The following is an 11572-nucleotide window of genomic DNA, read 5'->3' on the forward strand; positions in this document are numbered from 1 at the left end:
CAAGGGAAGTGGTGCTGGCTCCTACCCTGGGGGTCTTTAAGAAGAGGCTTGATGCCTACCTGGCTGGAGTTATTTGAGCCCAGTTTTTCTCCTGCTCAGGCAGGGGGTCGGACTTGAAGATCTACAAGGTCCCTTCCGACCTGACTTCTATGATTCTATGATCCCTGACACTTCTTTTTTCATATAATGGGAAGTTGCAACACGAGCTTCCTTATACTTCTCTTCCAATCCACCCACAACCAAACATTGGCAAAGCAGGAACAAATGAACCTCACAAACATAAAATCCCAATAAATCCCATAATCCCATAAAAGCCGATCCATGATCTCACCAAAGCAGAAACAGCCCTGGGCTGGATCCAACACGGTAAAGCCTAAAACCTTAGGAAGGATTTTTAAAAGGTTAGACGAAAGTTAGGTCTAAAGCACTAGAAAGCACTGATGTGCTGAGGGAGGGGCAGTGTCTAAGGCAGTGGTTCTCAACCCTTTTAGGTGTTAATTCAAGCCCCCCCCCCCCAAAAGTGCAGGCTCTTAGTTCTCACTGAATTTTTTCACTGCACAAAAAGAACAGAGTCATTCATCTGCTGCAAAGAACTCAGAAAGGCCTCAGCACGGCAGAATGGCTTTGACACCATAGATCCCCTCCGCGTTTATCCTGCTCATCCTGGCAGTGCACCTCGCAGGGCTAACCTTGCCTGAAAGGATCCCGAGGCAGCCCTGGAAGAGAATCTCTGCTCTAAGGCAGCCAGACTCAACAGAAGCCCCTGGGGCTGGTTCCCCACTAAACCCCAGCCCTGATGACAGTGTGAAATGTGGCCACCTCTGATGGCTCTGTGGTCGCTCCAGCCCAGGAGTTTTGGCCAAGGCAGAGGTTGGGTTGGATGGAGTCAGCCCCAGACCCAGATCTTGATCCGGATCCAGACCCAGACCTGATCCAATCCAATTCAGATCTAGACCCCACCTCCCTCTTACCCCCATGACCCCATTGCAATTTCAGACCCAGATCTAGACCCCATCTCCCTTACTCCCCCAGTCCAGACCCAGACCCAGACCTGCATCCAGATCTGGACCCAATCCCATACAATCCAGATCTAGAGCCCACATCCCTCTCCTCTCCAGATCCGGATTCAGACCCAGTTCTAGAGCCCAACTCCCCTACTCCCCCCTTCTGACCCGGTCCAGACCCAGACCCGACCCGACCCAATCCAGATCTAGAGCCCACATCCCTCTCCTCTCCAGATCCGGATTCAGACCCAGTTCTAGAGCCCGACTCCCTTACTCCCCACTCCCGACCCGACCCAATCCAGATCTAGAGCCCACCTCCCGGTGTCGCCCCGCTCAGCGACCTGCCCCAGCCCCAGGCGCGCGGCGCGGCGCGGGGATCGCGGAGCAGCCCGGCCCCGGCCCGCACTGACCTGCAGTCGCGGCGCCTGCGGCCGGCCCGAGCCCGCCCCCGGGCGGGGCCAGGGGGCCGGAGCAGAGCCGCGGGGTCCCCACCCCCGGCGGGATGGGAGGGGCAGGGGGCTGAGCACCGGCAGGGCTGCGGGGCATTCCCTTTCCCCCTCTCCACCCCGCCCCCCCGTCCTCTTTCTGAAACTATCCCCCATTGTTTCTGCAGCCGATCCCACCCACATCCACTGCTTGGGAGTTTCAGGTGCACACCCCTGCGGATTCAGACGCTTAAACGTAACACCAGTGTTGGGCTGGGTAGCACAAGCCAAGAGGGTGGGTGTAAAAGCGTGGGTGCCTGTGCAGATGAGGGGAGAGCCCCCCTTCCAAGGTCAGCGGGGTGCAGGGTGGTTCCTTTAAGTTCAGCTGTTTCGGGCTGAAATGGACTTCCTGGCTCTTGCTGCAAATGACACATTCCCAGAAATGGAAGCTCAGAGGGCCAACCAAGTCTTTCTTGTTCATTTCAAACTACTGCGTATATAGTTTGATGCACATTGTTTCTCTTCTACAGTCAGGGTTCCTTCTTTTATCTGCTCTGAGCTCTCCTCCTTAACAAGTCTCATCTTGCAGGATGCGTCCTAGGATAGCTCACTCCTAGGAGGGCAGGTCTATGACGGCTGTGACATGGTGATAGAACTGCCTCAGAGGACAGCTAGAGCGCAAGCCCAGAGCCTTCCCCTTATCTCACATCCACACAGCCCAGGGCCCCACCTAACATGAAGACCTGCTGACAGTGCAGAAATTGATCTTCATCCTCTTTATGAGGACAAATTCTTCACAATAGTCTGCCCCTTTCCCTCTGCCTGCAAGAAAGAGCAGCCTGGTTCCACATCAAAGAACGTGGAGCGGAATGTCTTTTTGGTTAGATGAACATTTTCCTTTAAGGAAGACTGCAGTAGCTAAGCTACAAACCAAGCCCAGCGGCCATGACTGCAATTTTCCCTTAAGGCCATTTTGTCAAGAGTTTTTGATCTTTCGGAGAGTGTCTGTGTTATCAGAAGCCAGTCTGCTGGATTTGCGAAGCATGATACCAACAAATATTTTACTATGGAGCTAACCTAGACCTTATCTAATAAATACAGATGTCCACAGACACTTTCTATTAGTTTACCCTACAAGGCACGTGTCAGCTAAAATGTTTGCCATCTTAAAAAAAGGACAACTTTTGTGTGTTCCTCAGGGCCCAAGTTTGTCATTACCACGTCACATGCTAAAAATACCCAAAAAGGAACATGGTGCATACACAACTCAATAATATTGGGCTTCAACCTAAAGCAAATATGAAAAATATTTCTGAGACAGTTATAACTTAGTAATAAGACTGACCTAGGATAGCTGCCAGCATGGCTGAAGGCCAATCTTATGGACATTGTATCACAGTAACATTCACAATGTTGAGGCTGCTGTTAGCAGAAAATAATGTATATACCCCTCTAGTTAGAGGAGAAAACTGAAAATGGGCTTAAGCAGAAATGCCAGTTTCAAACCCCACAGTTTCAAACTCACAGGAAAATCCAGATGCTGATGATAAATCGATTCCTGGACTCATGTCTAATAAATAGTACTATAATCACTAACTCAGTTTGTATCAGACCGCTACATTTAACATATTCGTGATTAGCACTGTTTTCAATTGTTGTCTACCATTTACCAGAAAGCCTGTATACAAAGCATTTTCAACCCTTAATAATATTCATAGCAGCATGAATTAGAACAGCACCCTCTCCCAACACCAATTATGGCAGAAGGAATGTGTTTTGAGAAGGAAGTGTTTCGCACTGATATTTTGTTGTCAAAGGCTTGTGCACCAAGATAAAATATATCCCCAGAGTGGTGCTAAAACTATCAAAGAATTAAACTTTTATCCACATGGCTGCTTAAAACTAGCTTGCCACTGCTTTTTCAATTAAATGGCAGTGTGCAATTCAATGTGAACAGCTCAGTGCTTATTCCCTCCTAAGCGTGACTGGGACACACAAAACAGGCCTTCTTCTACCTGAGTCCCAAGAGTGACCAATATAGTAGTTACTCTCAGTAAACAACAAACTCACTACTAAACATAGGTGTACTATCTCAAGTTTCTTTCCACTGATGTATGAAGGGCTTTCCCCTGATGTATGAAGCAGTCAGAGTTTTCAGATGTAAAGGATAGCATAGTAGGATTGCCTAAAACTAACTGGCAATGAAGGCAGAAAATACGTTGAGTAAGAAAAATCTATTGTTTTCTCGTGGGTGTGAAAACAGTCAATTGCAGGTATTTTTAATATATATTTCATTTAAACAGGGTTTTGGTGTTTTGGTTTCACAGTTAAAGAGAAAACATACCAATCCAGAGCTACAGAAATCCTTGTAGTTTTCAACTGAATGTTAAGACCCATTCAAAGAGATAATTTATGTTATATTTGGTATATATGAAAATATAAATGAAATATTCTACATTATGTATTCATTTCACCATGATAGGGTTCAAGAGAAGTTGGTACCATCTGTTTCACCATCTTCCAAAACAGTTCAGTATTTACCAGTTCAAAAGAAAAAAAAAAAAAATCACCACTTCTGAAAACAAAGAGAGTTTTATACCTTGGGAAGGAAAAATATCATTAGCAGAAGTAAGAGGTATAAAAAGAAAAAGAGTGGTAACAAATTTACTAATATCAGCTTATTATGTGAGTGGGAAATATACACTTATGTTCAGCTCTGCAGATTTTTTTTCTTCTTTTGTTGTGCACCTCCCAATTTTTGTTTCTTGGGCGTCACATGCTTTTCTACTTTTGTTGATTTATCAGAAGTATCAGACCAACAAACTTTCCTTTTCCTGGTAATCAGTGGCTGCTCATCTTCATTTGCTAAAACAAACAGAAAAGTATTCATATAGGTTTATTTGTACAGTCAACATATTGAATCTACATTGTGTCTGTTAGCACAATGTGCATATTTACATCACCCCATTTTGACATAAACCGAAACTGCATGAGCTACATACTGTATTTACTTGCATACCACACATGGACCCCAATTTTGGACAGGTAGTTTTTACAAAAAGGTGAGTTTTAGGTAAGGAAGCTGATTGCATACTGGGAAGGATGCATGGGAATCCTGGAATGGCTGCTGAGGTTGTGGTCCCTTCCCAGCCATATGTAGGAAGGATAGCGTTCACTCCTCAGGAATCATTCATCCTTTCCTTGCAGTTCCACAGCTAAAGGTTTAACTCTGTTAGAGCCACTGCCTTAGTGCCAGCAATTTTTGGCCGTGCCAATTCAGCAGTGCCCATAACAGGGGTAAATAAACTTTTAGGTGTGGAGCTGCAAGGAGAAGGTAAGTGACAAGTTCGTGTTGCATGTGGCTAGTAACCAGTCATGGTAAGCCCATGCTGTGGCACGTAAGATTCTGGAAACAACTTTTTCTCTTCATTCTGCCTTTCTAGAACAAGATGAATGTCCTACCTGGGGGCATATGGTATGCAAGGAAATACAGTCTTCAATTTTTGGGGGAGATGAGGAGTGGGCCAAATGCTCATTTTTCATGTAGTGTTCATACTTTTGAAGAGCAAACTAATGTATTTAAACAGATGATCACACATGAGAGCAGAATGAAAATATACTGGTCCATATTTTCTACACTAGGCCAATGCTTAGCTATAAAAGGTCTGTCTGCATGTAAGATATGCACACAACTGACAAGCTTGTGACCTAACAGACAGCCATCCTTAGCATCCCTCCAGTTAAGAGCAGTATCCTCAGAGCCTGAGCATTTTACTTTACATAAATGTCACTCTAATGATTCTTAGTTTAAAATGATTACAGTAGGATATAGAGAACTAATATGTTGCTCAGCTTGGAATATTTCAGTAATTAAGTCTGTAAGGATGTTGTTGTACCCTAAAAAGGTGTTATAGTCTAAGATAGAAATACTTTAAAGAATTATGTTTAAATGTCTACTTCTGTTTTGAAAGGTGATTTCTGCAAATGCCACTGTAGGAGTTATTTAATGGTCTCTGTCAACTCTACTCAGTTTACAAGCAAGGCTTTTTCTCTAGCTGCCAACCTAGGATCTGACAAGCACACAAAGCTCTTTTGTGCCCACTGCATCATCATAGTGATAAACATACTGCAGGCCAATGTTTGCTCCTTTCAATTGCTTTAAAGTCACAACTGATTGGAATTTGGTAAACAAATTCTGTTAACTCTTGCAAAAGAAAGAGAATAATCTAATTTACTCTCTCCAGTATGCTCTACTTCCTCACCAGTGAAAAATAAATAGGGTTATGAATAGAATAATTTCAGTTACCACAGGATGAGGTTTCAGCTTTGTCACAGTTTTCTTTAATTTCTGAAGCTCTGTCCAACCATACTGCCAGACATGTAAGCCTCGCTTTAGTATTGACTTCACACAGTAAAGATGGAGCATCCTGGATCTGAGAAAAAAAAATAGATTCATTCAGACTTATTCCAATATAGCTTAACATAGGCTTAGATTACTTTTTTTAAAAGGTATTTTATATGCCTAATTCCCACTGATATCACAGGAAGCTAAGGGCCTACACATGTAAGAAGTAAGCCCATAACTTGTACAACATCCTGCTCACAACTCAACTTTTACCTTTGGTTTTGTAAACTGTCAAGGAGAGAGTTCCTTTAGGGACAAGCCTCGACAAGCAAAATGTGCTTTTCATTAATATTAACTCAACTCAGGTAATTTAATGTTACTGAAGCACTGTTAGCTGAGCTAGTTGTTGTAGTGTAGAAACTTCAAAGTTAGATAATAGAGCTCCAAATGGTTAACCTTCATTTTAATGGGGCTTCTTAGCAGTGTCAAGCTAATTCAAGTGAACTAATTTTTCTACTAATGCAGTAACTGGTTAATTGTATCCTGCTTTCTTGGTGTTCCCTCAACAGCTTTCTACCATTATAAATGCATTGCTGTATCCACATCTTTCGTATGTCCTAAACGCAAGTTATTCTGCATCCTAGGAAAGTCTAGGCAAATATTCCAGCATACATCATTACAGCATAATGGATGTATCTACACATGCAATTAATCTGAAACAATAAACTCCAGAGCAGTTTGAGCTAGAGTAAACTACTCCCAGGTACAGCAGTTACATGTGCCCAGGACAGCAGCAATTTGAGTGGAGACAGAGCAGTTTATGCCAGGGCTGCTCAGCCCCAGGCTCTGGGTGGTGGTGGGACTGGCTGGGGCACAAGGATGCTGAAATGTGGAGCTGTGTGACTAAGCAGCAGGCAAAAGTCTAGCCCCCAGCTGGTTGGGCTGACTGGGTGCAATTTATGCTGTTGGTCAGTGCCTATATGTGCATTTAATTACAGTAAATTACCCTAACATAAGATAGTACTGTCCTAGAGAGTACTGTTTTAGTGTGGCATAAATTAACTTACTGCAGCCTACTACAATCTCATGTGTAGATGATGATGCTTTACTCTGCAGCTAATTAGTCTACTCGGCAGTAAAGCACATATGTATACATGGCCAATATGTCCTGAGGATGAACAGGGAACAGCAACAACTCAAGCCACATTGAGAATTAACTATGTGAATCACTGGCTACAGTTCTTCATCTGTATTGAAAAGTCATTAGCTTTGACAAACTAGCACTGCTAAAACTGTTCACCTTATACTTCATGGAAAAATGCAAGACATTTTCAAGCAGAGAATTTGCTTGCTATGTCAATAATAAAAGTTTGAAAATGCCAGAAAAGTGTTCAGGATGATATGGAAAGGCTCAGTGCTTTTTGAATTTTTCAAATCAAAGCAACATTTTTTCTTGCATGAAGTGTGTACACACACACACACACACACACACACACACAAACTCTTTATGTTTTGGGTGAAGTTTAGTCACCAGCATTGCTGAGGTTGATAGCAATTATTAATGCATATAAAGCCTTGTCTATATTGAGCTATGTTTCATCACTAGAAATTCTACGATGGCTGCTGTCTGCCAACCGAGCATTCATTGGTGCTTGCTGGTTCCTCTCAGTGGCAGTGCCAGCCAGGGCAAAGTATATCCTCAGAAGGCATCAGCTGCTGAAGGGACCACAGCAATAGGCTGGTGCGGGCTTGCCTATGCATACCTTCTGATGTTTTCCAAATGGCAGCAGAAGCCCCTAGTGCCTGGAGATGCACCATTATACTGCCAGCAAACAGAATGGGTTCCATCACCAGGTAAATAGTATTTACCTTTGCTAAAATGTATATAGAAGAACGTTAGGACCCTTATTTTTGAGTGTAAATACACTCATTCTTTTATTGGCAAAGAGGGAAGTGTTGTGCAAGCAGACATTAAACTGACAAGAAAGCTGTGAGCTTTGTCAGTTAATAATCAGAGAACAAAACCCAGAAGATGGGGAGTGAGATCTAAATCCATGGTTTTCAACCTTTTCCCATTTGTGGACCTCTAAAAAAGTAAGATGGAGGTGTGGAGCCCTTTGTAAGTGTGGGTATTCACATTCTTTTGACTGATCACAGTAATCTTTCACAGTCTCCTTAGATGTAGCCCACAGACCCAGTTGAAAACCACTGATCTAGATAATTTTACCAGATGTTTTATCATTACCAAAAATTTAAGAAGTTACAATAAGCAGTAATTCTCAACCTTTCTTGACTCAAGGCAACCCTGGACGGACTCACAGCACCCTCAGAAAATGATGGCTCTAGGTTTTTTGGGTTTTTTTGACTACAGAAAATAATACAGATATTTTCTGTTGCAAAGAACTCAGAAAGACCATAACTATGAATTTCTATTTGAAATCTACGGGCTTATCTTGTAAATCATGCTTGCAAACATAACAGGGGTAGGTAGCATTGTGTGGCACCCTTGAAAGGATCTCAAGGAATCCCAGAGTACCATGACATCTTAGTTGAGAATCACTGCAATAAAGAAACAATTAGCTGAAAGATCCATATGTATAAAAGAGTGCTGCTGAACATAGTACAAAAGTTATCCATGTCAAGATTACAACTAAATTTCTGCTGTTCTTTAGCATTAACCTATACACACATTCTAATATCTAAAATTCTGGAAATTTATTATCTGAAGTTTTTCCACAAGTTGTTAATCTGCTTACCTTATTGAGATCGAGACTCCACATTTTAATATATCCATCACTGGATGCAGTAACCATAACCTGTTGCCCTTCTCTTTCAAAGCTGTATATATCTTTAATTCTAGAACAAAATGAAATGATTATTTGCTTATTACAATGACAACTTGAAGCCAATAAGGACAAACAGTAAGAAGTGATAGAAACTGAAAAAAAAAAAAGGCAAAACTGAAAAAATAAATTGCATACAATGGATGTTGTATGTGGATACCTTTATTTAGGTGTGTAAGGTGCAGCTATACATGTAGGGGGTAAATTGTTTCATCTCTTGTGTTTCAAAAAGTAATATTTACCTTTGCTAAAATTTGTACTGAAGAATGTTAGGACCCTTATTTAGAAAAGCACTTAAATGCTTAGGTTCAGATTGGTTTTTATTAGTAAATGTTTAGGATTGGGAATCCAAAAAAAAGATGACATAGCCAATAGGGAAATGCAGATTGCCCAAGCGAGGGACTAACAATAGAGGGTTGGGGGTGAGGAAGGGAATGCAACTAGGTTACAGGAGATTACTACTATACTACTACACTTGATCTGAGCCATCAAGAGGCCGAGAAGCGATTGATATCAAAAGAACTTCAGCATATGCCTTTGTGAATTGGCACCTATTAGGACAGAATACCAGACCTGTATTTTAAGGGTAATACAGAATATACATGACTCCCCTGGTATTGTCTGGTATTGAGGTCAACTGTGTTATCTTATATGACCGTCTATTTAGTCATAGGGGTAAGCTATAAACAGGTAACAACATTTAATGAATGACCCTTTAGATTTAGTAAAAGGCAGATCCCCTGTATAAACTGTCAAATTAAAAAAATACAATCTTAAAATCTTAAAATGACTTCCAAAACTGGTGCATCATGACATGTTACACAGACTTTTTTTGTTTTGCTGGCTCCACTCAGCAATGGGATTTAAAATGGGAATTAAAATGTCTTGTTGTATTCCCCATAAATGGAACCTATAATCAAAACTAAGTTATAGCTGCTGTCACACTTTCACATCTAATCCATAAAATCCATTCTGTGTTGCATTCATGGGTTTTTTTCATTTTTATTGTTTAACATCTGGTATAAAACAAGATTCATACTACTTTGCAGGGAAGACCAGGGAAAACACACTAATGCAACTAGATTTTGATGCTTTTTTGTTTTGGTCCATAAAAATCCTATCTAGTTCTCACTTGAAGTTAACGGGAGCTTTGTCCCTGATACAAACAGCAGCAAGACTGAAGCCAAGTGATGGTTTAAGAAAGTAACATGCTCTTCCACTGTAATATTTTCCATCCCTGCCTCCACCCTATTTGGCAATCTCTGTTTCAAACACAACTCATTCCACATTTTTATATACTCTAATCATCGGAGAAATATTCAGTAAGGTAAATATTTAAATCATAACAATTGGGCATTTGAATTAATACCATTTGGAAAAACAAGGCAGTTCATACCTATCAGAGCTATGGTTTCCACTTTTTGTAGATGCATGCCGGTATTCCTATATTGTTTCACTTTTTATAGATTCTATTACTTTCACTTTATAAAGATTTTCTCCTCAACCAGAAGAGCCACAGGCTTTTATTTAACGACAAAATGAGATGAAGCCTTGCTTATGTTACAGAGTTTTTTTCTGGCAGAGCTACCACATTTAGGCCCCTGGCACACATTACACTCAAGAGATGATTAACCAGTTAAAAATGTCTTAAGTTGTTGCCTGGCCATACATTAATATAGGGGTGGGCAAAATACAGCCCGCAGGCCAGATCCAGCCCACAGAAGGGCTTTATCCAGCCTGTGGTTGGTCCTTGGTCCAGCCTGGTTCAGGTGTCGCCCAGCTACGGCATGTCCTGCTGCCTCCTGGGCACACATTGGGGCTAGGGTGGCTCCACAGATAGACTGCCTTTCTAGGCAGCAGCAACTCCTTCTGGCTGCTGCCGCTGCTGGCCCCGGCCCAGTGGTACTGGTGGGGACCCACGTGCACAGCCCCAACCCAGCATACTCAACACCTACTCTAGACTCACCCATCCAGGCTCAGCAGCGGCAGCAGAAACAGCTACTGGACAGAAACTGTTGCTTAGCATGAGGGAAAAGCAGCCTCTCCCCCTTGCTGTTGCTGGGCAGTTCTTGGTGCAGCCACCTGGAGCCTATACCGCACCAGGCTGCCCTGCAGCTGCACTTCACTGTTACCGCTGCCACGCTGGTGGCCCAGAGGTGGTGGTGATGGCAGTAGAGCTGCAAGGCAGCTCAGCGCAGCACAAGCTCTGGGCAGCTGCACCAAGAACTGTCCAGCAACGGTGAGGGTGAGGGGCCACTTTTCCTCTGTGCCAAGCAAGTTTCTGCCCAGCAGCCACCTCTGCTGTCACTGCTGAGCCTGCCTGGATGAGTCCAGAGCAGGCGTGGACCACGCTGGGTCATGGCCACATGCGCAGGTCCCTATTGGTACTGCAGGGCTGGAGCTAGTGGCGGCGGCAGCAGTCTGAAGGAGCTGCCCCAGCTCCGCTGTGGCTGAGGGGGTGGCAGGATGTGCCACACCCAAGCAGTATGAAGTAGGCACAGGGTGGGCTGGGGCTGCATGCTGTTGGTGGTGGTGGGGAGGCACTGCAGGGCACGCAGGCTCCATACCTCTCACCCTCCACAATATATAAGAGTAAGACTTCATTTTGAGCTATTATGCAATCACCTCTATATACACACAACACAAATGCCCACAAATCAGGACAAAATATTTTTTAAAATAAAATTAAAATACGTTATTGTCAATTTTGATTTTTAGTATATAATTTGTTTTTTTTTCCAGTTCCAAGATGGCAAACCCCGTTCTGAAAAAGAGTACTTCTGGGGGCAAGGGGAGGGACTTATGGTGGCAAAGGTCATCGATCAGGGGCGGGACTTCCAGTCCTAAGATGGTGACCAGGGCAGGGGCACTTGTGAAGTGAGGGATGTGGACAGCATGGAGAGGGTCCAGAGGAGGGCCACTCGTATGATCAGGGGACAACAGGGCAGGCCCTAT

At 43.1% G+C, this 11572-nt stretch overlaps 2 protein-coding genes and 1 long non-coding RNA gene across 4 annotated transcripts in view; 1 reads left to right on the forward strand and 2 right to left on the reverse strand.

Annotated features, from left to right (window-relative positions):
• Positions 1 to 1482, reverse strand: part of LOC109315658 (transmembrane protein 14C-like) — a 7096-nt gene extending 5614 nt beyond the window's left edge. The window contains exon 1 of one of the 2 annotated variants that reach the window (XM_019543464.1): positions 1415 to 1482. The gene's annotated coding sequence lies outside the window, so the exon portion shown is untranslated. Of the gene's footprint in view, positions 1 to 1319; positions 1341 to 1414 lie in introns of those variants that run through there. The other variant, XM_019543471.1, reaches the window with a different exon arrangement.
• Positions 1483 to 3703: 2221 nt separating this feature from the next.
• Positions 3704 to 11572, reverse strand: part of PAK1IP1 (PAK1 interacting protein 1) — a 16844-nt gene continuing 8975 nt past the window's right edge. Inside the window, exons 8-10 of the mRNA XM_019543482.1 lie at positions 8531 to 8630; positions 5736 to 5862; positions 3704 to 4294 (exon numbers count right to left, since the gene is read on the reverse strand). Of these exons, the coding sequence (XP_019399027.1) occupies positions 4140 to 4294; positions 5736 to 5862; positions 8531 to 8630 (382 nt within the window). The 3' untranslated portion in view covers positions 3704 to 4139. The remainder of the gene's footprint in view (positions 4295 to 5735; positions 5863 to 8530; positions 8631 to 11572) is intronic.
• On the forward strand, positions 8637 to 9785 carry LOC109315694. The gene is made up of 2 exons (XR_002102586.1): positions 8637 to 8933; positions 9119 to 9785. It is a non-coding gene; the product is annotated as an uncharacterized LOC109315694 (long non-coding RNA).

Source organism: Crocodylus porosus, unplaced genomic scaffold (genome assembly GCF_001723895.1).
Source record: "Crocodylus porosus isolate Cpor-Errol unplaced genomic scaffold, CroPor_comp1, whole genome shotgun sequence".
Lineage (NCBI taxonomy): Eukaryota > Metazoa > Chordata > Crocodylia > Crocodylidae > Crocodylus > Crocodylus porosus.